Source organism: Beta vulgaris, chromosome 2 (genome assembly GCF_026745355.1).
Source record: "Beta vulgaris subsp. vulgaris cultivar EL10 chromosome 2, EL10.2, whole genome shotgun sequence".
Classification (NCBI taxonomy): Eukaryota; Viridiplantae; Streptophyta; class Magnoliopsida; order Caryophyllales; family Amaranthaceae; genus Beta; species Beta vulgaris.
Genome location: NC_079203.1, coordinates 48,453,326 through 48,476,555, shown reverse-complemented (window position 1 = coordinate 48,476,555; position 23,230 = coordinate 48,453,326). Strand labels below are relative to the sequence as shown.

Here is a 23,230-nt window from a genome sequence, read left to right as displayed (position 1 = left end):
ATGGTAGTTTTTTATCTTTAGATAACAAATATTGTTAGCCATTGAAAGGTTTTCATAGATGAATAGATCAATCCGGAAAGATGTTTTAGGGTGATCTATTAATTGGATTCCTCCCTAATTTTTTTATTTCTGGTTACTAAAAAAAAGAAAATAGATCAATGGTCTATGGTAACCATAATTGTTCTTTTATAAGCCAATGAGAACTCTATGGCTAATTCTAGACCACATAATTATTTATTTCTTTCATTATCTAATATCTTTTGTGTGTGAACACCTAATTGCCACATAGTTAATAATAGCATAATAAAGTAATAATGATTAGTGGTATATATATTTACCCAAAAATAACACATATCTGATCTTTTTTTTAGGAACTAATAGACATTTTCTTTTTCTTTTTTGAAGGTAATTTTCAGAAACTAGATAATACAATCTAGTTTTAATTGGACTCTTATTACATTTTATTTTCAGATGTTGTTTGGTTAACAAAAGAAAAAATGGAAAGTAAATTTTCCTAAAAAGTTAGGGAAGGTCTGTTATTTGGTTAAAATTATCTGGGATACCTCCCATATAATGGAGGTTTAAACTTATGTTGGTAATACCCTAAGTTGAAATTCCAATGAGAAGTTAACTTTCTCATGATAAACCAAACAAGATTATACATTTTCTTAAAAACACAATTTCATGTCAAAATAAACTTTCTATAAATGACACTTAATGTGTGTACCAAAGAATACTTAATGTTTACTCCCTCTATTTTTTTATCTTTCTCACTTGGAATCTTGACACTATTCATGTTTCGAGAGAACCTTCTCAAATGTTCTCAATTTATAAGAAAAAACATAGTCATGTGGGGTCTTGTTTGATTCGTCTTAATTAGTACTTTATTAATATTCAATCATTATAATTTTTACTAATATATAATGAAAGATATTTAAGTTTAAAAACGTGCATTGGAAGACGCATATAAAAAAGTGAGAATGATAAAGAAAACGGAGGGAGTATATTGTACGAAACAAGATTATTAACTTTTTATAAACAAGAGGATATTATACCAAACAACCCTTAAATGTTTGTTCTTCATTTAATATAAAGCACAATTCTAACCATTAATATATATCAAATACATATTAATAAAAATTATAAATAAGAAATAGCGGTATAAGATTTTGATGTTATGTAAGAAGAAGTTGTCAAAATAGTTGTTTACAAATTAACCAGTTAAAAAATCAAACCAAACTTTAATATATAATTTACACACCACTAAAAGGTATCTGAAAGGCGAAAAGCTATAAATTGTAGCTTTTGACAAATACTACGTATACCACTACCAAGCCAAATAATTCGTAGATGGTGCACATGTCCATATGGTGAGAAAGGTGTGCAGATGTACATAGCTAACAAGCCGAATATACATGAATAACAAGTCAAATGAACAAATGTATAGCTCTGTTAGTAGGGATGACAGTGGGGCGGGTCAAGTAGGAGACCCGCTACATCCCCGCCCAAATGGGGCGGGGATGGGATCTAGGTTTGGCGGGGATGGGGTGGGATGTGGATTAAAATCGTACCCGCAATGGGTGATGGAGCGGGTGTAAATTTTATGTTATATCTGCCCCATCCCCACCCGCCTCGTCCCATCCTCGTCCGCCCCGCATATTTATTATTAAAATTCTAGTTATACACTTATATTATTAATAATTTTATATTGCAAAATATTGATATGTGGGTATGACGCGGGTATGAAGCGGGTGTGGGTATGAGGTGGGTATAAAGCGGGTGCGGCTACCCATGCGGTGGTGGGACGGGGATGGATTTAAATACGTACCTGGTGGGGGCGGGGATGGGTCTGAAACTTTCTCCCGCAATGGGTGGTGGGACGGGATGGGGATGGTGATTTTATGCGGGTGCGGGTGTGGGTGTGGAGGTTAGAGGTGGGCATGGGTCGGGGCCGGCATGCGGATCGGCCAGGCCCGACCCGTTGTCCGCTACGTGGGCCGCGTGCCTGTCATGGTCGAGAAAATTTATTTCAGGCCTGCACCGGCACGAGCCCGCGGGCCGAACGCTCCTTTCCTTTGTTTTTTAGCCTAAAACTGTCAAAAATACATAAAACACGAGCCCGGCCCGTGGGCTTGGACCGGACCGTGGACAAATTTTGAACAGGCTCGGCCCGGCCCATGCCCACATCTAGTGGAGGTATCATCCTTCGCACCCGCCCCGCCCCGTCCCGCCCAGTTGATATCCCTATCTGTTAGTATATGTTCATTAGTATTGATCTTTATATTCATAGCTTAATACTTGATATTCATCGTACACACCTTTGACCTTCCTCACCATACAGACATGTGCAACTAATAATTTACCAAGCCAAAAAGGCAAAAACTAGTATTTTTCTTAATTAAACCAAACTTTTTAAGTGAAGTTAGGTACAATTTCATGTTTGATCTAGATCCTCCATAAATAAATGGCAAGAATAAATTGTGAGTGTGGCATGTTGCCAGTTTGCCACCCAAAGCCTCAAGCCACCACCTGATTTTCCAAACTTGTCAAAAATTTCACCCTTAATTTGATGATTTTTCTCCTTTGGCCACGAGATTCAATCAATTGAAGATTCCCTTTCAATCCCCCAAAACAGGAGAAGCCTAAAACTCTCCCACTTCACCATTTCTTACTTGTAGTTGACGTTTTGCCAAATTTGTCTTCAACCCCCATGAAAATACCACCTCTTTCTTCTACTTCCTGCTCAAATCTCTTTCTTACTGACTTTCCCATAAATAATTTTTAGTTAGCTTCTTTTTTTTCCCATTTCTTTTTTCCCCAGTTACTCGCCGTTTCTTTTGCCACTTCTAGTAAGATTTTTTTCCCTTTTTTCTGCTTTATGTGTTCTGGTGTCTACTTTTTTGATCATTTTGTCATGTTTTGGCAATTGGGGTTTGTCAATTTTTGCTTTATTTTGATGTGGGTTGTGACTTTTTTGTGTTATCTGATTGTTTTTTTTGCTTAATGTTTGATCGTTGTTAGTTGTAACCCCAGTATTTTTCTTATTTTTTGTGTTATTTTTAGTGTAAATTGAAAGAATTGAATGGAATATAGAGCCTTGTAAACACATTTAAAGTTGGCTGGAACTGGATTTATGAATACCGAATTCGCATAAAATGTTTTAGGATATGGTTAATTTGGTTTACTAGCATATTACTGTAATCATGTTTGTTGTAGGCTACTGTTACATGGTAAAATCGAAGAAAACAGTAAGAAACTAAGAAGTGAACATGTTGAAACCTCATTGTTTTCTTCTTTGATTTGGACTTGCTGGGGTCTACTATGTTATGTTACTAGCAAATAGAAGATTTGTGTCTTTTTCTTAGCTGCCCTTTAGTTGTTCTCTGCCTCATCAATTGGGGGAGGATTCAAATTTAGTTTTGCTGCATGGAATCTCTCTGGTGGAAATAATCTTATACTTGCAGAGTTGCAGGGACTTCAGGAAAAAAGTTATGGTTTGGTTTAGGTTTGTCTTACCTTGTGCTGTTCTTCATGCTCACTGTGAATTATTGTTGTGTTCTTCGATTATTTGCTGCATGTGGAATATGGCATGTAATATTACATATGGTGAATGTGATGCTTTATGTTCGGAAGATCTCAAAGACATTGTCTTTCATTTGATTGATGCTGGATGAAGAGTATACCTTTATAGCGACTGTTGTTGTAGCCTGTTATCTCAAGTTTATGATGTGTCTCTGAGAGTTTAGTCATTTGTGAATCTGGTGAAGTTGCTACCTTAATATTTAATAATATATGTTCGAGTTACTCAAAATGCAAATGTCTGTGATTACAAGGCTTGATCTTATGCTTGTGTATATAAAAGATGCTAATGCATTGTAGCAACTAGAAACTGTAATGGGACCATTTCTCCTTGGCTGTGATGGCTTTTCATAGCATTAAGTCAGAGACAGAGAAGCTATCATAGATCCTTGTCAATAAATTGTGGCAGTCTTCTTGCTCATAGAAATTACATGAATTTTGTTTAATATTTTATTTCGGCATCCCAATTTGCAGATATTCTTGTTGTGGCTGTTCTCTAAAAACGCAGATGTAATCTGAGACTATGTGAAGTGTAGAGTACAACTTCCACTCTTGCACATGTTTAGTTTCTCTCTTAATAATGAACTTAGGAAGTTGTTAGCAGCTAAGGATAAGTATACAAATAAGATCTCGAAAGTGTATGCATTTGCTGATGTATCATTGCATTTAGCCTGTATGATGTCTTGGCTTGATTACACCGATTAAATAACAGTATACAAAACAGTGACCATATTCCATTACCTGCTATCTTCAGGAGTACTTGCTGGGTTTCAGGAGATATGGCCAATCAACTTATATCAAAACAACCCACTCCTTTTGAGTTCGTAATCTATGAAGGCGATGCTGATAATATGAGGACTGTTGTAGTGACACCAAATGAAACTAATCCGTGGATTGATCCCTCGTCATTGAAACTTAGGCACAGGATTGGGAGGGGCCTATTTGGTGACATTTGGTTGGCAACCCATCACAGGTCAGCCCAAGATTATGATGAGTATCATGAAGTGGCAATAAAGATGCTTAATTTGATGAAGGAAGATGGTGTGAAGGCCTTTCTGGACAGGTTTGCTAATATCCTCCCTAAGTGTCGTGCAATGAAAGGTGTTTGTTGGCTGCATGGGATTTCTGTCATAGATGGGAAGGTAAAAAAAAAAAATTCAATATCAGTGTTAGCAACAACTTAATTTCTGTGTTTAACAGGAATTCTTGTTGCACATCTGTAATCTTGTTGTAACCCGACAGATAAGCATTGTCATGAAATTTTATGAGGGATCAGTTGGGGACAAGATGGCTCGCTCTAAAGGAGGGAAACTTTTGTTGCCTGATGTCTTGAGGTAATATAAGGTGCAAGGGAGCTGGTGAATACTACCAACTGCTCTCCCTTTGTTGTTCTTTTTTTCCGATTAATTCTGAATATGACAATATTTTGTGATTGCAATAATTATCCTCATTATGAGTTGTGTCTATAGGTATGGAATTAACTTGGCTCAAGCAATCCTGGAATTTCATTCCCACGAAAATCTAGTTCTCAACCTCAAACCTTCAAATTTCCTTCTTGATGAGAATGATCAAGCAATATTAGGGGATTTTGGAGTTCCTTATCTTCTGCTGGGGCTACCATTGTCAAACTCAGATATGTCCCTTACATTGGGAAGCCCAAACTACATGGCTCCAGAACAGTGGGAGCCAGAGGTTAGAGGTCCAGTATCATGGGAGAGTGACACATGGGGGTATGGGTGCAGTATCTTGGAGATGTTGACAGGTGATCAACCTTGGTGTGGGAGATCTGTGCAGCAAATCTACCGTTCAGTTGTTATCAATCAAGAAAAACCACAGATACCGGGTGGTCTGCCTCCTGAGATTGAAAATGTTCTTTCTGGTTGCTTTGAGTTTGACTTCAGGAATCGCCCTTTGATGACAGACATCTTGCAGGCATTCAAAAGGTTAGTTTCTCTTTTGCTTATTTTTACTAGGAAAACTGAATCCTTCAATATCTTGTATGTTTTTTGTTAAAATATATATTCCGGCTTCTTTATGACACCAGTGTGTATGTGATGTGCATTATTTATCTGATGTTGCATGAAACCAGTGCATTATACGTAGTAGCTCCTCTATCTTAGCCGTGAGGGCCGCCTTGAAGTACAATTCCTACCGCCGAGTCGGGTTGTTTTGGAATGCAGCCCCAAACTGGCGGTGAATTCCGAAAATTTGATCACCCTCTTCGATTTGTCCTTCCACCCATCTAAAATCTTGAAGAGTGCTATTGGACCTTATGTGGACCATTTAGCTCCAGTGAAGCATTCTTTTCGCCCCTTATTTTCTTTAGTAGTTGTTTAGGGGTGGACCGTGGACTCTGCTTCACACTAAAGTTTCTCATTCTCACTTCTCTTCCCTTATTTGACATACTTATTCCTTTAGCGATCTCCTTGGCAAAGCTTAGTTGACCACAGCTACATACAATACAAGTTTACAAAGATGGCTGTGCATGAAGTTGTCCTAGCTGTTAGTGAAGAAAAAATGATGCAATTTTCAATGTTTAACTCATGGCAGTGGAACTGTTTAATGGGGTCTCTAGTGTACGAGAAGTGTGTTTCCTCCTGGTCGATTTTCTCCCCTGTTGGTCATTGCTAGCAGCTTCTGGTTTGTAAGTATTGAAGAATTGTGAGTACATGAGTGAGTCAGAGACTTAGAATAACTCAGCTTCTGGAAGAATCATTCACTGATAGCCTCATTGGTAATCAAACTTGTTTGAACTGAAATTGAAGTCACTCTAGCTCTTAGACAAGTTCAATAAATGATCTACTCCAAATGTTTACAGTAGCAGCATGGCACTTCTAATATTAGAAAGGCATAAGATCGGTTAGTTGTCCTTGATCTCTCCGTTTCCCTGTCGAAATCCAGGGAAGATGGGCATATGAAAACTTATGATACCATGGAAGTAGATGAGCAAAGGAGAAGGTTGAACCTTGTTAGATTGTAGGAGAAATTGTTTCTGTGTTAGTTTGAACAAACTAAAGACATGCTAATTTTGGTGCTATATCTCTCAATGATGATTGATGCACCCTGTTAGATAATAGGAGAAACTGTTTCTGCATTGCAATAATATTTTACAAAGTCAATTCAGCTTCAGATCTTCCTTTCCTAATCATTGTTGTGATATCTTACATCTGTTTTGATCTGAAATTGACTCACAGCTCACAGGATGCGATTATGAATGATGAGACAGCTTTTACTATGAGGGGTAAAACAAATAGTGGCAGGCCAAACCAGCATTGTTATTCAGAGTGGTTTCTTTCTAAGGACTCTCTCCAGGAAGGGGATACAGTGCGGTCTCGAAAGGCACCAATTTCCTCCAAACTTGAGAACATGCTAGTTCCAGAGGGGAAAGTTGTTGGCTTAGAAGGCAGTGATGGTCAGGATGGCTATGTCTTAGTGAAGGTGCACGGAATCCATGATCCACTAAGAATGCGAAAATCAACCCTGGAGCGCGTCACCCATGGCTTCACTGCTGGAGATTGGGTGCGTCTACGGGAGGAGCAAAACCAGCATTCACCAGTAGGAATACTTCATTCCATACATCGTGATGGAACTGTAGCTGTTGGATTCATTGGTTTGGAAACACTATGGAAGGGTCAACATTCGGAGCTCCAGATGGTGAAGCCTTATCACGTGGGCCAATTTGTGCGACTTAAAGCCAATGTCTTTAGTCCCCGCTTTGAATGGGAACAGAAAAGGGGAACATGGGCTACCGGGAAGATCATACACATTTATCCAAATGGGTGCCTTGCAGTGAACTTCCCAGGAAGATTCCCTTTTGGTAAAAATCACGAACGGTTCCTGGCTGACCCGGCTGAAGTGGAGGTGGTCTCATTCAGTTCCTGCCAAGGAGTCCTGAAGAAATATCATCATCTTGAGGACATCCACTGGGCTGTAAGACCTCTTCTTGTTGCTTTAGGTCTATTTACTGCAATGAAAGTGGGACTTCTTGTAGGGAAGAAGATAGCTAAACCAAAGATGACAAGCGAGAAATACCAGGGAAGTATTACAGCGACAGATGATCAGCTTACTGATGGTAATGCTGGCAAATCTCAGCATAGCTTCCCTCTTCTGTGGCCGAAATAGTTTTCAAAAGTAATTTGTCGACTTAACCTGAAAAAATGGCTCGCACACCAACCCGCTCCCCCCTTCAACCGGTGTGAGGCTGTTAACCAATCTGTCTATCCTTTTCTTTTTCATCAAGTGAACATATCTGCTTAAAAATATGGTTTCTAGTCTTACTTACTGTATAGTTACCGAGGATCATATGCTTGTGTATAAATTTTACATCAAAACACTTTGTTCAGTTTATCTAGCTATGTAAATATCTGTCTATTTGTATCGAGTTCGTGTATGTTCCTCTTTCATCCTTCTGTCGTGTAAATATTATCCTATGGACAATGGAGTATCTTCATGTCCCAAACAAGTGATTAACTTTCGAGTATTAGCGAAAAAAGAGGTTTAGCACGCCCAATGTTTGCTCTGTGTCGTTTCTTACTTCATTATGTTCGACTAATGAGTTATTACGAGTTCGTAGATTTGTAATATACCTGACGAAAGTAACCCGTTATAGATTAAACACCATCATTAACATAATGAGGATATTTGATGAGTAGTTGTTAGCTATTGTATTTGATTTGGGTAAACCAATGATTATCTGCTGCAAAATGAACATAAAAGAAATTTGTCAGCTCATCTTGTGTCTCGTTTTCTTTTAAACTCTGGTTAAGATACCATATAAGATATTGGAAAGGCGTAATAGATAATAAGACAATTTACTCTGAGCATCAGTATGCCAATATCAACAAAGATAGTAGTGCATCCAAAGATGTCTTGGCCCAGTGGTTAAGATATAGGTCACAGGTTCAAATTTCCTCTTCCCTTATGTTTGATTTCGAGTGTTTATGTAGGATAGAAATATAGCTTGCTTTGTTTGAAAATTATTTGCTAATTAATCACATCAATGCACCCTTTGCCCAAAGCCTGGATGGTGGACCAGAGACCACCTTCCTCTACATGATCTCACTCCAAAACACATCATTTTACATATAAAACGCAAAAAGCAACTATAGAAAATTAATTAATTAAAAAAAATTATAAAATCCAAAAAATCCCTGAAAACTTGCTGAATCCCGCCGCAAGGGGAAAATACTGTCAATGAGTTGGAAAAAAAAAAATGAAAATTCATAAAAACTAGAAAACCGCAAGCTTCCCGTAATTGTTGGTAGTAATTGTTGGTAGTTGACTTTTTTTTTTCCTTAACCAATAATAATTGTGAAGATAATAGAATAAAATAATAGTTTTGTCTTTTACATATTATCTCATTTGTTATCACAGTAACTTTTTTTCAAAAACAAAAATATAAACTACTATTATTTATTATTTTTTGTTTTTGAAAACATTGATATTATTATTGATACTAATTTAAGAGGTACTGTCCCCTCAAAAAAAAAAATTTAAGAGGTACAGGATTAACTTACTGTGCTAAAAAAAAACATCAAAGATGGTTGATTGTGAATTTCGAGATGATTCGGATTGTCGTTTCGCTTCGGATGACATTAACAATGACGAAGATATATTAGATGGAATCGACATACAAGGAGGAGGTATTTTAATATTATTTCGTTGATCTCATTTTTCCTATTTTTTTGTTCTTATTTGTTATAGAATAATAAGTGTGCTGACGTAGAAGATGTAGTTTTATTTGGTGTTTGTTGATGTTCTTTTAAGAATTTGATACATTCAATGTTATTTTCTATGTGAATTTCAATTTTTTTTCTGAACTGAACTTGTGTAAATAAGAATATATGATGTAAAAAGGATCTGACTCATGGAATTATAACACAGTAGTAACTTGTAGATCCTCCAATAATAATATGAAGATTATATTGTCAGTTCAATTATAATATGGTATCGACCTGGGAAAAAACGTTATATAGTTGTTTGATAAAAGATACTGAGAAAAAGAACGTATGACTCACGGAATTATAACATCATAGTAACTTAAAAAGAACATATAATAATAATATAAAGAACATATTGCCAGTTCAATTATAATATGGCGTCGACCTGGGAAAAAAATTATATAGTTGTTTGGTAAAAGATACATATGAAACCGTTATGAGAAAAAGAACGTATGACCACGAAATTATAACATCATAGTAACTTAAAAAGAACATATAATAATAATAGTAAGAACATATTGCCAATTCAATTATAATATGGCGTTGACTTGGGAAAAAAAATTGTATAGTTGTTTGATAAAAGATACACTATGAAACCGTTATGAGAAAAAAAACGTGTGACTCACGGAATTATAACATCATAGTAACTTAAAAAGAGCATATAATAATAATATTAAGAACATATTGCCAATGCAATTATAATATGGCGTCGACCTGGGAAAAAAATTATATAGTTGTTTGGTAAAAGATACATATGAAACCGTTATGAGAAAAAGAACGTATGACCACGGAATTATAACATCATAGTAACTTAAAAAGAACATATAATAATAATATTAAGAACATATTGCCAATGCAATTATAATATGGCGTCGACCTGGGAAAAAAATTATATAGTTGATTGATAAAAGTTACATATGAAACCACTATGAAACTATTACGAAGAAAAGTACATATGACCATGGAAATAGATCATCATAGTAATTTATAAAGAACATATTAAAATTTTATATGTTTGACATAATATAATGATGTTATATGTTTTTTTAATTTCAATTAGGGTTTGTGGAGGCAATCACTTCTGAGTTGTTATTAAGAAAGGTTAAATCTGACGAGGAAGCATATGAATTGTATAATAACTACGCATTCAAGCATGGTTTTGGTACTAGAAAAGGAAAGATAGCATATAGGGCTGATGGGAAGACAGTTCGACAACGCATGTATTATTGTTCTTGTTCTGGGTTTAAGAGTAAAAAAAACGTTGAGCCAAAGGCATTTAGTAAGAAAGATTTTCGATGTGGATGCAAAGCTCTTGTCCAGTTTGATGTTGACAAAGACTCTGGTTTATATATTCTTGTCAAACATGTTATGGAGCATAACCATTGTAGAATACCTATTTCTAAAAGGCACTTGATAAGGTCTCATAGAAAAGTGACACACGACCAACTTGCTATGCTTAGTAACTTGACAGAAACAGGAATACCTATCGCGGATGCAGTTCGTGTGTTGAAAAAGGAAGCTGGAGGTGAATCTGTTCTGGGATTCATTAAGAGTGATGCTTATGATGTGCTAGCTGCGCAGAAGAAAAAGAAACTTGATGGTTGTGACTCTAAACAACTCATTAAGTATTTCAATGAGAGAAAAGCATATGAGGTAGACTTCTACTATGACTTTGAGCTGGACGATGAAGGTCATCTTGAGTGCTTTTATTTTCGGGATAGTAGGATGAAAATTGATTATGACGCATTTGGGGATTTATTGGTACATGACACTACATATCGTACTAATAAGTATGATATGATATGTGGTCCATTTGTCGGGATGAACCATAATAATAAGAATGTTATGTTTGGCATCGGTTTTATCTTGAATGAAAAAGCAGTCTCCTTTATATGGTTGTTCAATACCTTTTTGAAATCTATGGGCGGGAAGCATCCGGTTACCATTATGACTGATCAATCTGCATCAATGGCAAAAGCAATTAGAGAAGTATTCCCAAATTCAAGGCAAAGATTGTGTACTTGGCATATTGGTGAAAATTCTAAGAAGAACATTAAAAAGTTGAGAGCAATGGATGGATTCCATGATTTGTTTCAACACTGTTTTGAAATACACCGACACAATTGCTGAATTTAATTACTATTGGTCGAGGTAAATTATTTCTTATACAACATTTGTTATTTAAAAAAAAGAAAAATATAGTTGTTGTTTAATTTGCATGTTTTTTTTATTGGTATCATAATGTTGGCAAAATACTTACATGAGCATTGTTATACGATGACGATTTTTTTCATAATTAATTAGTGTTAATTTTTGTGAGAGACCAATAATAGGTTTTCAAATACAGTTAAAGTTATGTTCACAATCATATAATATTGTTCTTAATACAAATTATATATGTTATTTTCTATTCCAGCATGGTCGAAAAGTACAATGTGCAGAAGTAAAATGGATTCAGGACTTGTATGTCATTAAAGACTTGTGGTGTCCTGCTTATTCCAAAGATTATTTTAGTGGCGGTATTTTATCTTCGCAACGGAGTGAGACCACAAATAAGTCTATTTCAAGGAGACTACATAGTACTCATGGACTTTGTGACTTCTACAAGTGTTTCATTGAGGTTGTTGACGAGTGGAGGAGTAATGAGAACAGGGATGATTATGATACCATTTCCGGAAACCGTCATCTAGTGTGGGCAGATATTGGTATATTGGAACATGCAAGGGTAATTTATACCACGGCGATGTATCTACAATTTGAGGATAATTTTGTAATGGTGTACCATGTGTTGCCAAAGTTGTTAATATGCATCCTCCACTATATGACTATCATGTGAAGCATCCAAAGAAAGATTTCCTCATGCACACCGTGACCTATGACGAGTCAACATGTTCAATTCAATGCACGTGCAAAATACTTTGATGAGGTTGTCTTCTTGCAAACATTGTCTTCGTGTGCTCACCTTAATAATGTCACAACTATTCCAAAGAGATACATTGTAAAAAGGTGGACAAAGGATGCTATGTGCACTAAAGTGGATGACCATGTTGTTGAGGAATCCGGAGTGGTCCCTTCTAGTGTTTGGAGGCTGAATACATTAAGGAATTTCAATAAATTAATCATCATGAGTCAAAATGATATGAGTGCAAGAAATATTATGGAAGCCGCCTTCACTGAGTGTCAAAAGAGGGTCGAGCTCTTGGTCGGGAGTTCTGAAAACGCTAAACAAACCCCGGAAAATGATGGCACTCAAAGTTTAGATGACATTTATGAAGATGGAAATTTGCTTGAAACTGGTAACATAGGAGATGGAGGAGTGGATGAGGCTAATGAGGATGGGCCTAATGGGAGTGAGATTGAAATGGATGACATTGGAGGTGAGAATGATAATGAGCTTAATATTAAGGATCCAATTAAAAAAAGAAAGAAGGGTGTTAGGAATATCAGACTAAAAAGCACTCAAGAGAAGATATGCAATAAATTGAAAGGCCAAAAGTTAAAATCATGGAAAAAGAGAACTGGAACTGGGATTGGCAAGATGAAATCGAAAGCTCAAAAATCAGTAAAGGTAATGTCATATATAACTTTCAATTTTTTTTACCATTTGTCTATCTTTTTAATCATTGTGTAATTTACATGCATTCATAAATTTCAGGAATATTTGGATGTACCTGAGAATAGTTGTGTTGCGCACCCTACCAATCCTGAAGCGCAATTGCAATTTCATGGACATGATGAGTACTTTGGAATCAATGTTACTCCTTTTGGGAATTAGAATATTCATGTTATTTAGAAATATTTAGGCTAAGAAATAAGTGAATGAAAAAATATTAGAATTTATAGTCAACCTTCTGTATTTCATATTGGTTTGTGATTATTTGACATTACTTTTCTAAGCCGTTTGAACAATGGATGAATATTTATCATTTTTTCCGGTGTCTAAGTTCAAGTTGTGATTTTTTATTGTTTGGATATTATAGTTTTAGCGTGGATAGGTGTATTTTGAGGTGTTGGGTTGTAATTGTCCTCACAATAACTATTTTGAATGTTTTTAGGAAGAGATTATTAAAACACATGGATGTATCTGTAGTGTCTAATTATAAAAGAATTAGAGGACATAATAATTGAGAGCAAACAAGCTACACACAAAAAAACGCACAAAATAAAAAGGAAAGAACATGAAGGTAAACACAAAAGAACACCATACTAATTTAAAAGGAACATTTGCAGATGAGATTTGGGAAACCAAAAATTATAGACAATCACAAAAATTAATGTTCATGGAAAAAACATGAAAGTGTTAAAAAAGGAACACCATAATTATTTAAAAAGAACATATCCATATAAGACTTGATACTACATATTAGTGATACAAAAAAAAACAAATAAATGAAATGAACATGATAAGATATAAAAAGAACACAACACATACAGGAAAAGAACATTTACACTAAAAACAGAAAAAATGAATTATGAATATAGGATTTGTTAAATATATTATATAAGTACTAAAAGAACATACAAAAAAAAAGAACAACCACACTGTTTATAAAAGAACATAAGGACATAGTTGGTTTACTCACATTCTAAATCGAATTTTGATCATGGAAAAAATTTAAAAGTGTTAAAAAAGGAACACCATAATTATTTAAAAAGAACATATCCATATAAGACTTGGTACTGCATATTAGTGATACTAAAAAATCAAAAAAATGAAATGAACATAATAAGATATAAAAAGAATACAACACATACAGAAAAAGAACATTCACACTAAAAACAACAAAAATGAATTATGAATATAGGATTTGTTAAATATATTATATAAGTACTAAAAGAACATACAAAAAAAAAAAGAACACCCACACTGTTTATAAAAGAACATAAGGACATAGTTGGTTTACTCACATTCTAAATCGAATTTTGATCATGGAAAAAATTTGAAAGTGTTAAAAAAGGAACACCATAATTATTTAAAAAGAACATATCCATATAAGACTTGGTACTGCATATTAGTGATACTAAAAAATCAAAAAAATGAAATGAACATGATAAGATATAAAAAGAATACAACACATACAGAAAAAGACATTCACACTAAAAACAGCAAAAATGAATTATGAATATAGGATTTGTTAAATATATTATATAAGTACTAAAAGAACATACAAAAGAATAAAAGAACATACAAAAGAAAAAAAGAACATCCACACTGTTTATAAAAGAACATAAGGACATAGTTGGTTTACTCACATTCTAAATCGAATTTTGTTTTTGGTAACGTGCTTGCATGGACTGTTAGCACTTTGTTTTTGTGGTATTTTTTGTTAAGCACATTTTGTAGATGATTACTTGACAAAGATCCTTTGTTAGGAAAAAAAGTTGCTATCACTTATTTACAATTTTTTTTCAGTTCATTTCGATTTGAGTCATTTTTTGTGAAATAGTTTATCAAAGTTCAATTGAATTTAGTTCAGGTCAATTTTCAAAATATTGGGGACTTAATAAGATAACGGTGAATTCCAAATATATATTGTGTATTTTATGACGTAATACAATAAGAACTTGCAAAGAACATGAAAGTATACTATATAAAACATAAAAGTATATTACAAAGAAAATCAAGGTATTTATAAAAGAACACAGGATCAAATGTCAATATTATTAAAAAATGAACATAATTAGACGAGAATACCATTTAAAATTAATTAACTAAAGCTATTATGTGCACCACATGCACACGAATCTTTAAATTTATTCATTGTTTTCAAGCTTCTTAAACTTTCTTGCTAAGACCTGGAGCTCGACCCTTTTATCATTAGCATTGTCGGTGAGTAAATCAATGCAGTATTGTATCCTTAGCTTCTTCAAACCTTCAAACTGTTTTAATAAATATAAGGATTAGAATAAAATAACAATCTCAATTAAAAAGGTAGTAATTAAACTACGAGACATACATTATCTGAGTATAGTCCACAATCCCAGTTGTTTTGTGCATGGTAGGTTTCCATATGTCTCATTGCATATACACCACAATCAACAGTGTTCATGTTGGATCTCCAAGGCATTTCTATTAAACCTTATCTTGAATTTAGCTACATGCCTATAACACTTGTATTCCGCACGGTGGAGGAACAATGAAAATGCTTCCAGCTATAATTGAAAACATACATTACTTTGTCAATAACACATGGTTGCTATCATATAAAATAAGTGAGTCTTATAATTGTGAAATTTACCACTTTCCGAGGATAATCACGATACTTGCTTTCAAGGGGTATCCCATCCTCAAGTATTCTATTATCCAAGATGTCCAAAGTTTTGGCTTTCATATTAATGCACATAACGTAAAAGTGACTCCAAGCGTGAACAATGAAGAATACCTGAATAAATGAATTAGTTTAATAGAGTATATTATTTAAGTATATGAAAAAGTAATATCATAGTAAATAACATGGAAATTGGGTATGAAGAATATTACTCACAAGATTAAATCCTTTGATGGTATCAATTTTGTTCTCATACATGGTGAAATCAAGTGTCTCAAAGAATTTTGATTGTCTAAACTCAATGGTATCTTTTTGAGTACACTCACCATAATAATCATTCATGCACAACAAATTCTGCATAGATAAGGTGACAGGATAGTAAATATATAGTGTATTTTATGACGTAATATAATACGAACTTGAGAAGAACATAAAAGTATTTTACAAAGAACATCAAGGTAACTATAATAGAACAAATGCTCTAATGAAAATATTATTGGAGTTGAACATAATTAGAATATATGACATGACGTTCTAAGATACAAAGAAATCAATTATTAGAGGATTATAGTAAGGTATTAACACTTACAAATGCTGCATTAGGAAAGAATATTTTTCTCTTTTCTATTCAATTTATTCCTCGAGTTGAGTATGTGACACCATGCATCAATAAGTTCACCAAAGATATGTCCATCAGACCCAAGGGATAAACAATACTCTCTATTTAAAAAAGTGCTTCCATCATCGTATAATTCTTCGCTAAAAAATTAAAACATATACCTGTTAAATTATTTAGATCGATAAAGGAAAATAAATAATACATAAAAGAATAGATGAATAGTATTGTTACTCTTTAGGAAGTTTAGCTGAAAGAGCATATTCAAGTATGCAAATTTTATCGTCCTCCTCCTCGTCTACAAGATGTGAATATTGAATTAAATACGGGGACTTGAAAATTGCAGGGAGCTTTCTCATTCTTTTGGTAACCTTCTCCAAGTTATGATCACTGCTTTGTGTTTGAAAAAAAAAAATGGAGTCAGTTAATTATTTTTTAAAACATACACAACCACAAGCATAGTGAAACATAAAATTTTCAAATACCAAGGAAGATTTAATTTACCATTGTTGATCGTTTGCATTATCTTCATCACCAAATATCTCATTAAAATCCAAATTATCAAAATTCAAATCAGACTCAGAATGGTTCTCATTCATAGGATGATGGGTGTCCGAGTTAAAAATGAGAGGCTGCAGAGGAGTAGGTTGTTCTTCTCCGCAACATGGCAACACTTGTTCAGATTCACCGACAACTCTTTTTACAGCTGAGTCAACCATCTCTCCAAACCACTCAGATGAAAAGATTTCATTGTCCTGACTCAATAACGAACCTCCGACACACTTCTTCGAAAACTGTTGAATATCGGGAGGCATTTGCGAACCAGAGCACCTTGACCACATTGTTGCAACATTTTGCATCATGATATTATTTATCAAAGTGTTTGGGTAAAAATTCTCGACAGATTTCAAGAGGGTTGTAACCCGTACGAAACACAAAGCAATGTTTAACGTTGCCTCTCTCAATTGGGTGTTAATTTCCTGAAATGAATAAGGAAGCCAAAGACAAGATGGAATATTATTATTTACTAAAAGTATTGCCATTCAAAGGTAATACGAAATGCAAATAATGACCCAAAAGGTCATGGGATTGCTAGACACACTAGTTTTTTTATTTTATCATTACTTAATCTATGCAAAACATGACAAAATTCATTTTCATGTGAATTAGTAGAATAAGTACATACATGCAGATTGGATGGAGGTTCAAGGTGTTCTTGTTCCTCTGCCTGATGTTTATGATTCTGTTGTTCATTGGTTGATTGAGGATCGTCTACCTGAGGGTGTTGCTCTTCTTCGCATTGTCGTTGGCACGATTGTCCTTCTTCGCTCAAGAGATGAGTTGGTATTGAGATATCCATATTTACTGGCTTCTCAATCCTATCCAACAAAGCTCCACAACCAAAACCATACTCAGATTCAGAAGATATCCTTTTCTTAATGTCCTCTAAACGCCATGACGAGATGAGCGGAAACAATCTAGTATGAGAAAAAGTTTGCCTTTGCAGTCGATCAAAATAACAAATCTGGAAAACAAGAGAAGACATTAATGTAAAAATAAGAAAAACAACTAATTGAAAATAATATTAAAGCTACTAAAGAAAATAATAAGATACCATGAGGAAGGGTAATGGCCCCGGGAAGAACCTTGTAGTGTTCTTCTTCCAGTAAATTGCCCATTCAGATAAGCTATCCAACGTATATTTACACCAGTCATATGAAGATATACGCGTGGTGTCAAAGGTAGTACTAAGAAATCGATACAGTGGTTGGGTGTTTGAGTTAGACTTGATGCATGTGTTAACTACTAAAACCAAAAAGCTCCTCCTCCAATTGTCATCAACATTAACGCCATGATTAAGAAGTTTCTCGACTATAGCTTTCAGACTAGGAACTCCACCACCATGATACTGTTTCCAATTTTCCAACAATTCATAAAATTCTCGTCCTCGTCTTTTCCCTCAACAATGACTTCCCCTCCAATAGAAATACCATATACGAGATGGACATCAATTGCATCGACCTTGAATTGTGTTATGGAAAAAAAAAAACCATTACAACAAAATACTATACAAAACCCACAAAACGAAATGCACATGAAAATTATAATAGTGCACAAAAATTAATATTCATGGAAAAGAACATGAAAGTGTAAAAAAAGGAACACCATAATTATTTAAAAAGAACATATTCATATAAGACTTGATACTACATATTCGTGATACTAAAAAATCACAAAAATAAAAATGAACATGAAAGTATATGAAAAGAACACAACACAGACAGTAAAAGAACATTCACATTAAAAACTTATAACACCATACTGATTGTCAGAATATGTACATATATACAAGAATTGACATAACTACCTGTCAAAAAAAAAAAAAAGAATTGACATAACTAAACTACAGACTAGAAATCAAACAGGGAAACTTATATTCGTGATACTAAAAAATCACAAAAATGAAAATGAACATGAAAGTATATGAAAAGAACACAACACAGACAGTAAAAGAACATTCACATTAAAAACTTATAACACCATACTGATTGTCAGAATATGTACATATATACAAGAATTGACATAACTACCTGTCAAAAAAAAAAAAAAGAATTGACATAACTAAACTACAGACTAGAAATCAAACAGGGAAACTTCATAAAGGTATAAATCAAATAACATCATACTACTAAAAAAAGGACATTTACGAATATACTAAACTAATAAAAATAAAATACCTTAATGTCTCTGTTCCTATCTAAAAGTATGCACATCCCATAGGGGTCAAAATCCCTCATAAGTTTTGCCGCGAATACTGTGTCATTCCTTGGAAAGTTAAGATGCATGAGGCCTCCGAATCCCATATCCCTTATCGCTCTTAGCTTATCATCTTGTCCCTCCAAACCTTTAATTAGTTGCATAAACTGTTGAACAGTATGCCTAGGATTAAGAGTGATTTCAACTTTATTTTTTCCTAATGTGTTAGCATTCTTCGAGCTCATTCCCCCTTTCTGAAGCGGCTCCCTGGTAACCAATTGTTTTCTTTTCCTTTTCTTATTATGACCAGATAAATGTTCTTCTCCTTGATTCTGTGTGTCTTGAACTTGTATGCAGACTTCTCTACTATAATCAATGCATCATAAAAATCATAAGTATCTAATCACTTTAAAAATTATAGATTTAAGTAGCTACACTATTATTATAATCGTATGTATGTGATGTTTAAATTAAATAGCACAAAATTGCAATTAAATAATCGTCCTCACTTTTCAATATCCTTATGACCACATGATTTGTTAATGTCATCCAACAATTGCGGATCCACAACCTGTACTTGCATCGCATTGTTCCTAACCAATTTCTTTTTCTTCTTTGCAAACTTCTTGATCGGAACATCTAAATCACTGCTTCCCACCAAAAACAATCATAAAAAACAGCAGAGTTCATATTTATTTTCCAATGGTAAAAAGTTAACTTACATATACAAAGCTCGAATCGCAAACTCAAAAGAACATGGCTACTAAACAATTCGAACATGCGCATATAGTTTTGTCTATAAATTTGGTCAAATTATATTATCACACAAGTTAAGATCAATTTCTGCAATTAAAATTTATTAATAGTTCAGACAATTTAATTTTACTAACAATTCATGCAATTACACACAAATCAATAACAATTTTCACTACCAATTAAAATTCACTATTCAATTTATACAATTAATAACATACTAACAATTTACCAATAAGTATGACTTTAAAAGAGAGAGACTAACCAAATTCTAAAAGGAACCATAGCCTTAATTATATTCTAGAAAACGCATCTGTCTTCTTTTCATTCAGCTATTGTCAAATAGCAAAGCTTATATTCTAAAAGAAAACGCATCTGTGTCATAATACAAAGTTACACCCCAAAATCCCAATTGTCACTATTTCTATCACTACTATCAAAGCTTCACTTCTCCATTGTCAAATAGCAAAGCTTCATGAATTGTAAGCTTCAAATAAAAACTCAAAATCATCCAATTAACTCCTCTTTCTTGCAAAAGTCATGCAAAGTTAACCCACTGGTTGTGATTTCGTTGCTTTGTTCTCAATTTTTCATCTATTATTTTCACTGTCTTTTACACAATTATCCTCTACCAACCACGAGATAGTACAATAGAATAGAAAGCAAAAAGAATTCAAGATCCTTATAAAGAAGATGAAAAATATTGGATATATATTTAATTACCTTTTGTTTCCAACCTTTAGCCTACCATCCATGGCGTCAATGGTGAAGAATCACTGTGAATTGGCGTGAATTGGGCATGCAAAACCTTGAAGGAGAAAAATATGAGTTTTGAAAACTGAACAGGTATTTTATCAAAATCGGATATCAAGGGATTTCTAGATTTTTTTTAAAAAAAAATCAGTTTATATTAATTTTTGCCAATTTTTTTTCTCAAAACATGCGTTATTTTTTTTTAAAAGCAGTTACTTTCACAAAAAACTAATAGATAATATTATAGTATTTAATATAATTTTTTTAAAAAAATTTATAGCTATAAATTTGAAATTCATCCGCAAATTCCGCGATATTCTCACTGATTTCTGTAATTTTTTTTTTAATTTATTTAAATTCTGTTTTGTCATTTTTTTTAAATTTAAAAAAAAATTCTGTTTTGTCAATTTTTAATTTTACTTAAATTCCCTGCGTTTAGTTTGTTGCTAGGTGCGTTTCAATCCAAGATCACCGTGTGGATGGTGGTCTCGAGTCTACATACAAATTTGCGCCCTTTGCCTGCCTTTTTACATACTAGTTAGTTACTAGTTACTAGAATGAATAATCACATTAAATCACGGCCGTCTGATATTAATAAGTGAGGGGTGTAAAAAAATGAAAGATTTTGATCTTAATTCTTAGCTACATTTTAGCTGTCTTTTTTGTTATGTTTAATTGGACTAATAATTAAGGATGTCCTCCTGTGTTTGTTGAAAATCTACATTGTATTCTCTTCCTTTTTAAGGTCTCCCAATATGGTTTAGAAGTATCTTAGTGACATACATCCTAGTGTTATCTTTCGAATCATATAAATATCTTCAGAGATATGTTTATGTTTTCTGAACTCATTTTTCAATGTTCTCAACTTACTTAATAGCTACTTTTCTTATCATTAAATGACGGCCAAATCAACTTATGTAAACCTATTTTTCCTACTATAACAAGAAGTTTGAACTTATTAAATTGATTCAACCATAAAAGATCCAAACACACAAAATATCTTAGTAGCTATATTTATGAATTAAGGGATAGTGATGGTGTGATACATCTTGACATATTGTGGAAATTTCTCACTTCTTTTAAATTGTGAAACTCGTGAGTCATTCCTCTTAGGATTACACCATAAACAGTCGAGTTTTATACATGTGTTACGTTTCTATATAAGTCTTACTTCTCTCTGCTTGCCATTTATCCCCTAAATAAGAAAAACTTGGCATTATGAAACTCTCTTTTGCATTACTTTAGCAAGATTCTCGCATCAAAAGGTTCTAAAAACATTATGGATAACATTAAATTTACTTTTTAATACAAAAAGTTCTTTCATCAATCTACTACGTGTAGATAATAGATTTGCCTTCTTTATGAAACGTAAAATATAAGGTTAGTCGTGTCAAAATTGCATATATAATCTGTTATAAATCCCCCTCTATTTAAACCTTACTATTTCTCTCAAATTTGATATCCATCCTTGCTCAAAATCTTGTATTAATGGCTACCATTCCCCTCTCGGATCTTCACCAATATCACTCAATAGATCGAGCTTTAATCACCCGTCTAATCGTGGACTTATCGCGCAATCCAGCAGATTCATTACTAGCAATGGCGTTTTGGTTTTGGTTAGAAGAAAACCATTTTCCTTGCCTTGTAACAAGGCTTCTTAGGGCTTCAAACTTCATTGTTAACAAAGTAGTAGATGAAGCTATGTTTTGCTTGAACTCCCTAGCACCTAATCAATGCATGCCTCTTATTACCAGCACAACCTTCACTACTACCATAATGGGGCAAAATGTTCCTTTAGACATAATGCATAGTGATAAGTCTCTTACTATAAACAAAATAAAGTACTTCATTAATGATGTGTGTGCTCGCATATTTACTGATATATTGGACCAAGTTATTGAGGGTAATCCTGAATCTAGGCAACTCTATCACCCTCTGAATGTTCCTGGTTTTCCTCATTCTATTTTTGGTAATGTGACTATTTTGAAACTGCCCTTGTATGAACTATTTCCTGTTGATGATCTGTGGGGATGGAGTATGCGTATGTGATCGAAGGTGTCTATAGATGTGATACTTTTGATTTGACGAGCTCAAATCAAGATAGAGTGACGAACGAAGATCCTACTTGGATCTCCGACTTGATTGTTTCGGACTGCTTAATGCTAGCCAATCTGAGGTCCTGAATATCTGACTTGATTGACAAGGACGGCGGCGTCTGAGAGCTTTCTAGTTACATGTTCTCTCCTTTATCGTATGTTCACATAAATAGTATTGTATTACATGTGGTTGTTATGCTATGAAACTTGTTTGTGGTTATCAATCTTTTGTTGCACTATGAGCATTTGAAATCTATCTAAAGTAACCTAAACATTAAAATCCATATCATTGAATTCACAAACACAATAGATGGAGATTAGTGAAGTTTATGCAAGATAGCCAAAATAGCAATTTGGTATATAACTTCCGAAAACTTTACCAACTAAGCTAAAAATAACATCCACTATCCATCAAATACTCATCTAAGTAGCAAATAGACATTTTTGTGATAGAAAAAGCAATTCGATGTGAGTCGACATCCATATTGCACCACAGGTTTTCCAGAAGACATTATTTCTATCACCAAATATTCTATTCATAGATCAGATACGTAATGTATGTCAGAACTCTTTAAACAAACCCCAGTGAACTGAAGCTGCTAGAAAAGCTTATGTGATCAGTTCTCATGTTTTACTGTTCAGGCCCCCCCAAAAAAAGTAGACCTAAGCTCAACATTCAACAGCACT

The 23,230-nt window shown here is 33.9% G+C and overlaps 4 protein-coding genes across 6 annotated transcripts; 3 read left to right on the top strand and 1 right to left on the bottom strand.

Annotated features, from left to right (window-relative positions):
* Positions 1–2,448: 2,448 nt before the first annotated feature.
* LOC104884887 (E3 ubiquitin-protein ligase KEG) lies at positions 2,449–7,960 on the top strand. 2 transcript variants are annotated; one of them, XM_010669591.4, is made up of 5 exons: positions 2,449–2,849; positions 4,334–4,721; positions 4,822–4,913; positions 5,049–5,522; positions 6,774–7,960. In XM_010669591.4, exons 2-5 carry the CDS (start codon positions 4,359–4,361, stop codon positions 7,699–7,701), a joined length of 1,857 nt encoding a protein of 618 aa, XP_010667893.1. In that variant the 5' UTR covers positions 2,449–2,849; positions 4,334–4,358; the 3' UTR covers positions 7,702–7,960. The 2 variants fall into 2 exon arrangements, with proteins under 2 accessions (XP_010667893.1, XP_048495194.1); XM_048639237.2 differs by lacking the exon at positions 2,449–2,849 and adding an exon at positions 2,874–3,505.
* A 1,158-nt stretch (positions 7,961–9,118) lies between these two features.
* Positions 9,119–11,429, top strand: LOC130590538 (protein FAR1-RELATED SEQUENCE 5-like). Its single transcript, XM_057393030.1, has 2 exons — positions 9,119–9,221; positions 10,360–11,429. Exons 1-2 carry the CDS (start codon positions 9,119–9,121, stop codon positions 11,427–11,429), a joined length of 1,173 nt encoding a protein of 390 aa, XP_057249013.1.
* Positions 11,430–12,174: 745 nt separating this feature from the next.
* LOC104886407 (uncharacterized) lies at positions 12,175–13,225 on the top strand. Its single transcript, XM_048639236.2, has 2 exons — positions 12,175–12,867; positions 12,955–13,225. Exons 1-2 carry the CDS (start codon positions 12,175–12,177, stop codon positions 13,072–13,074), a joined length of 813 nt encoding a protein of 270 aa, XP_048495193.2. The 3' UTR covers positions 13,075–13,225.
* Positions 13,226–14,864: 1,639 nt separating this feature from the next.
* On the bottom strand, positions 14,865–23,118 carry LOC125495017 (uncharacterized). Of its 2 annotated transcripts, none has more exons than XM_048639232.2 (12): positions 20,418–23,118; positions 19,451–19,588; positions 18,923–19,307; positions 17,800–18,206; positions 17,371–17,709; positions 16,689–17,164; positions 16,419–16,577; positions 16,158–16,327; positions 15,785–15,922; positions 15,539–15,682; positions 15,257–15,452; positions 14,865–15,179 (listed from the first exon to the last, which is right to left on the bottom strand). In XM_048639232.2, the coding sequence occupies exons 4-8, from the start codon at positions 17,800–17,802 to the stop codon at positions 16,168–16,170; spliced, it is 1,137 nt and encodes a 378-aa protein (XP_048495189.2). In that variant the 5' UTR covers positions 17,803–18,206; positions 18,923–19,307; positions 19,451–19,588; positions 20,418–23,118; the 3' UTR covers positions 14,865–15,179; positions 15,257–15,452; positions 15,539–15,682; positions 15,785–15,922; positions 16,158–16,167. The 2 variants fall into 2 exon arrangements, with proteins under 2 accessions (XP_048495189.2, XP_048495190.2); XM_048639233.2 differs by having other exon boundaries at positions 16,419–16,574.
* Between the last annotated feature and the right edge of the window lie 112 nt (positions 23,119–23,230).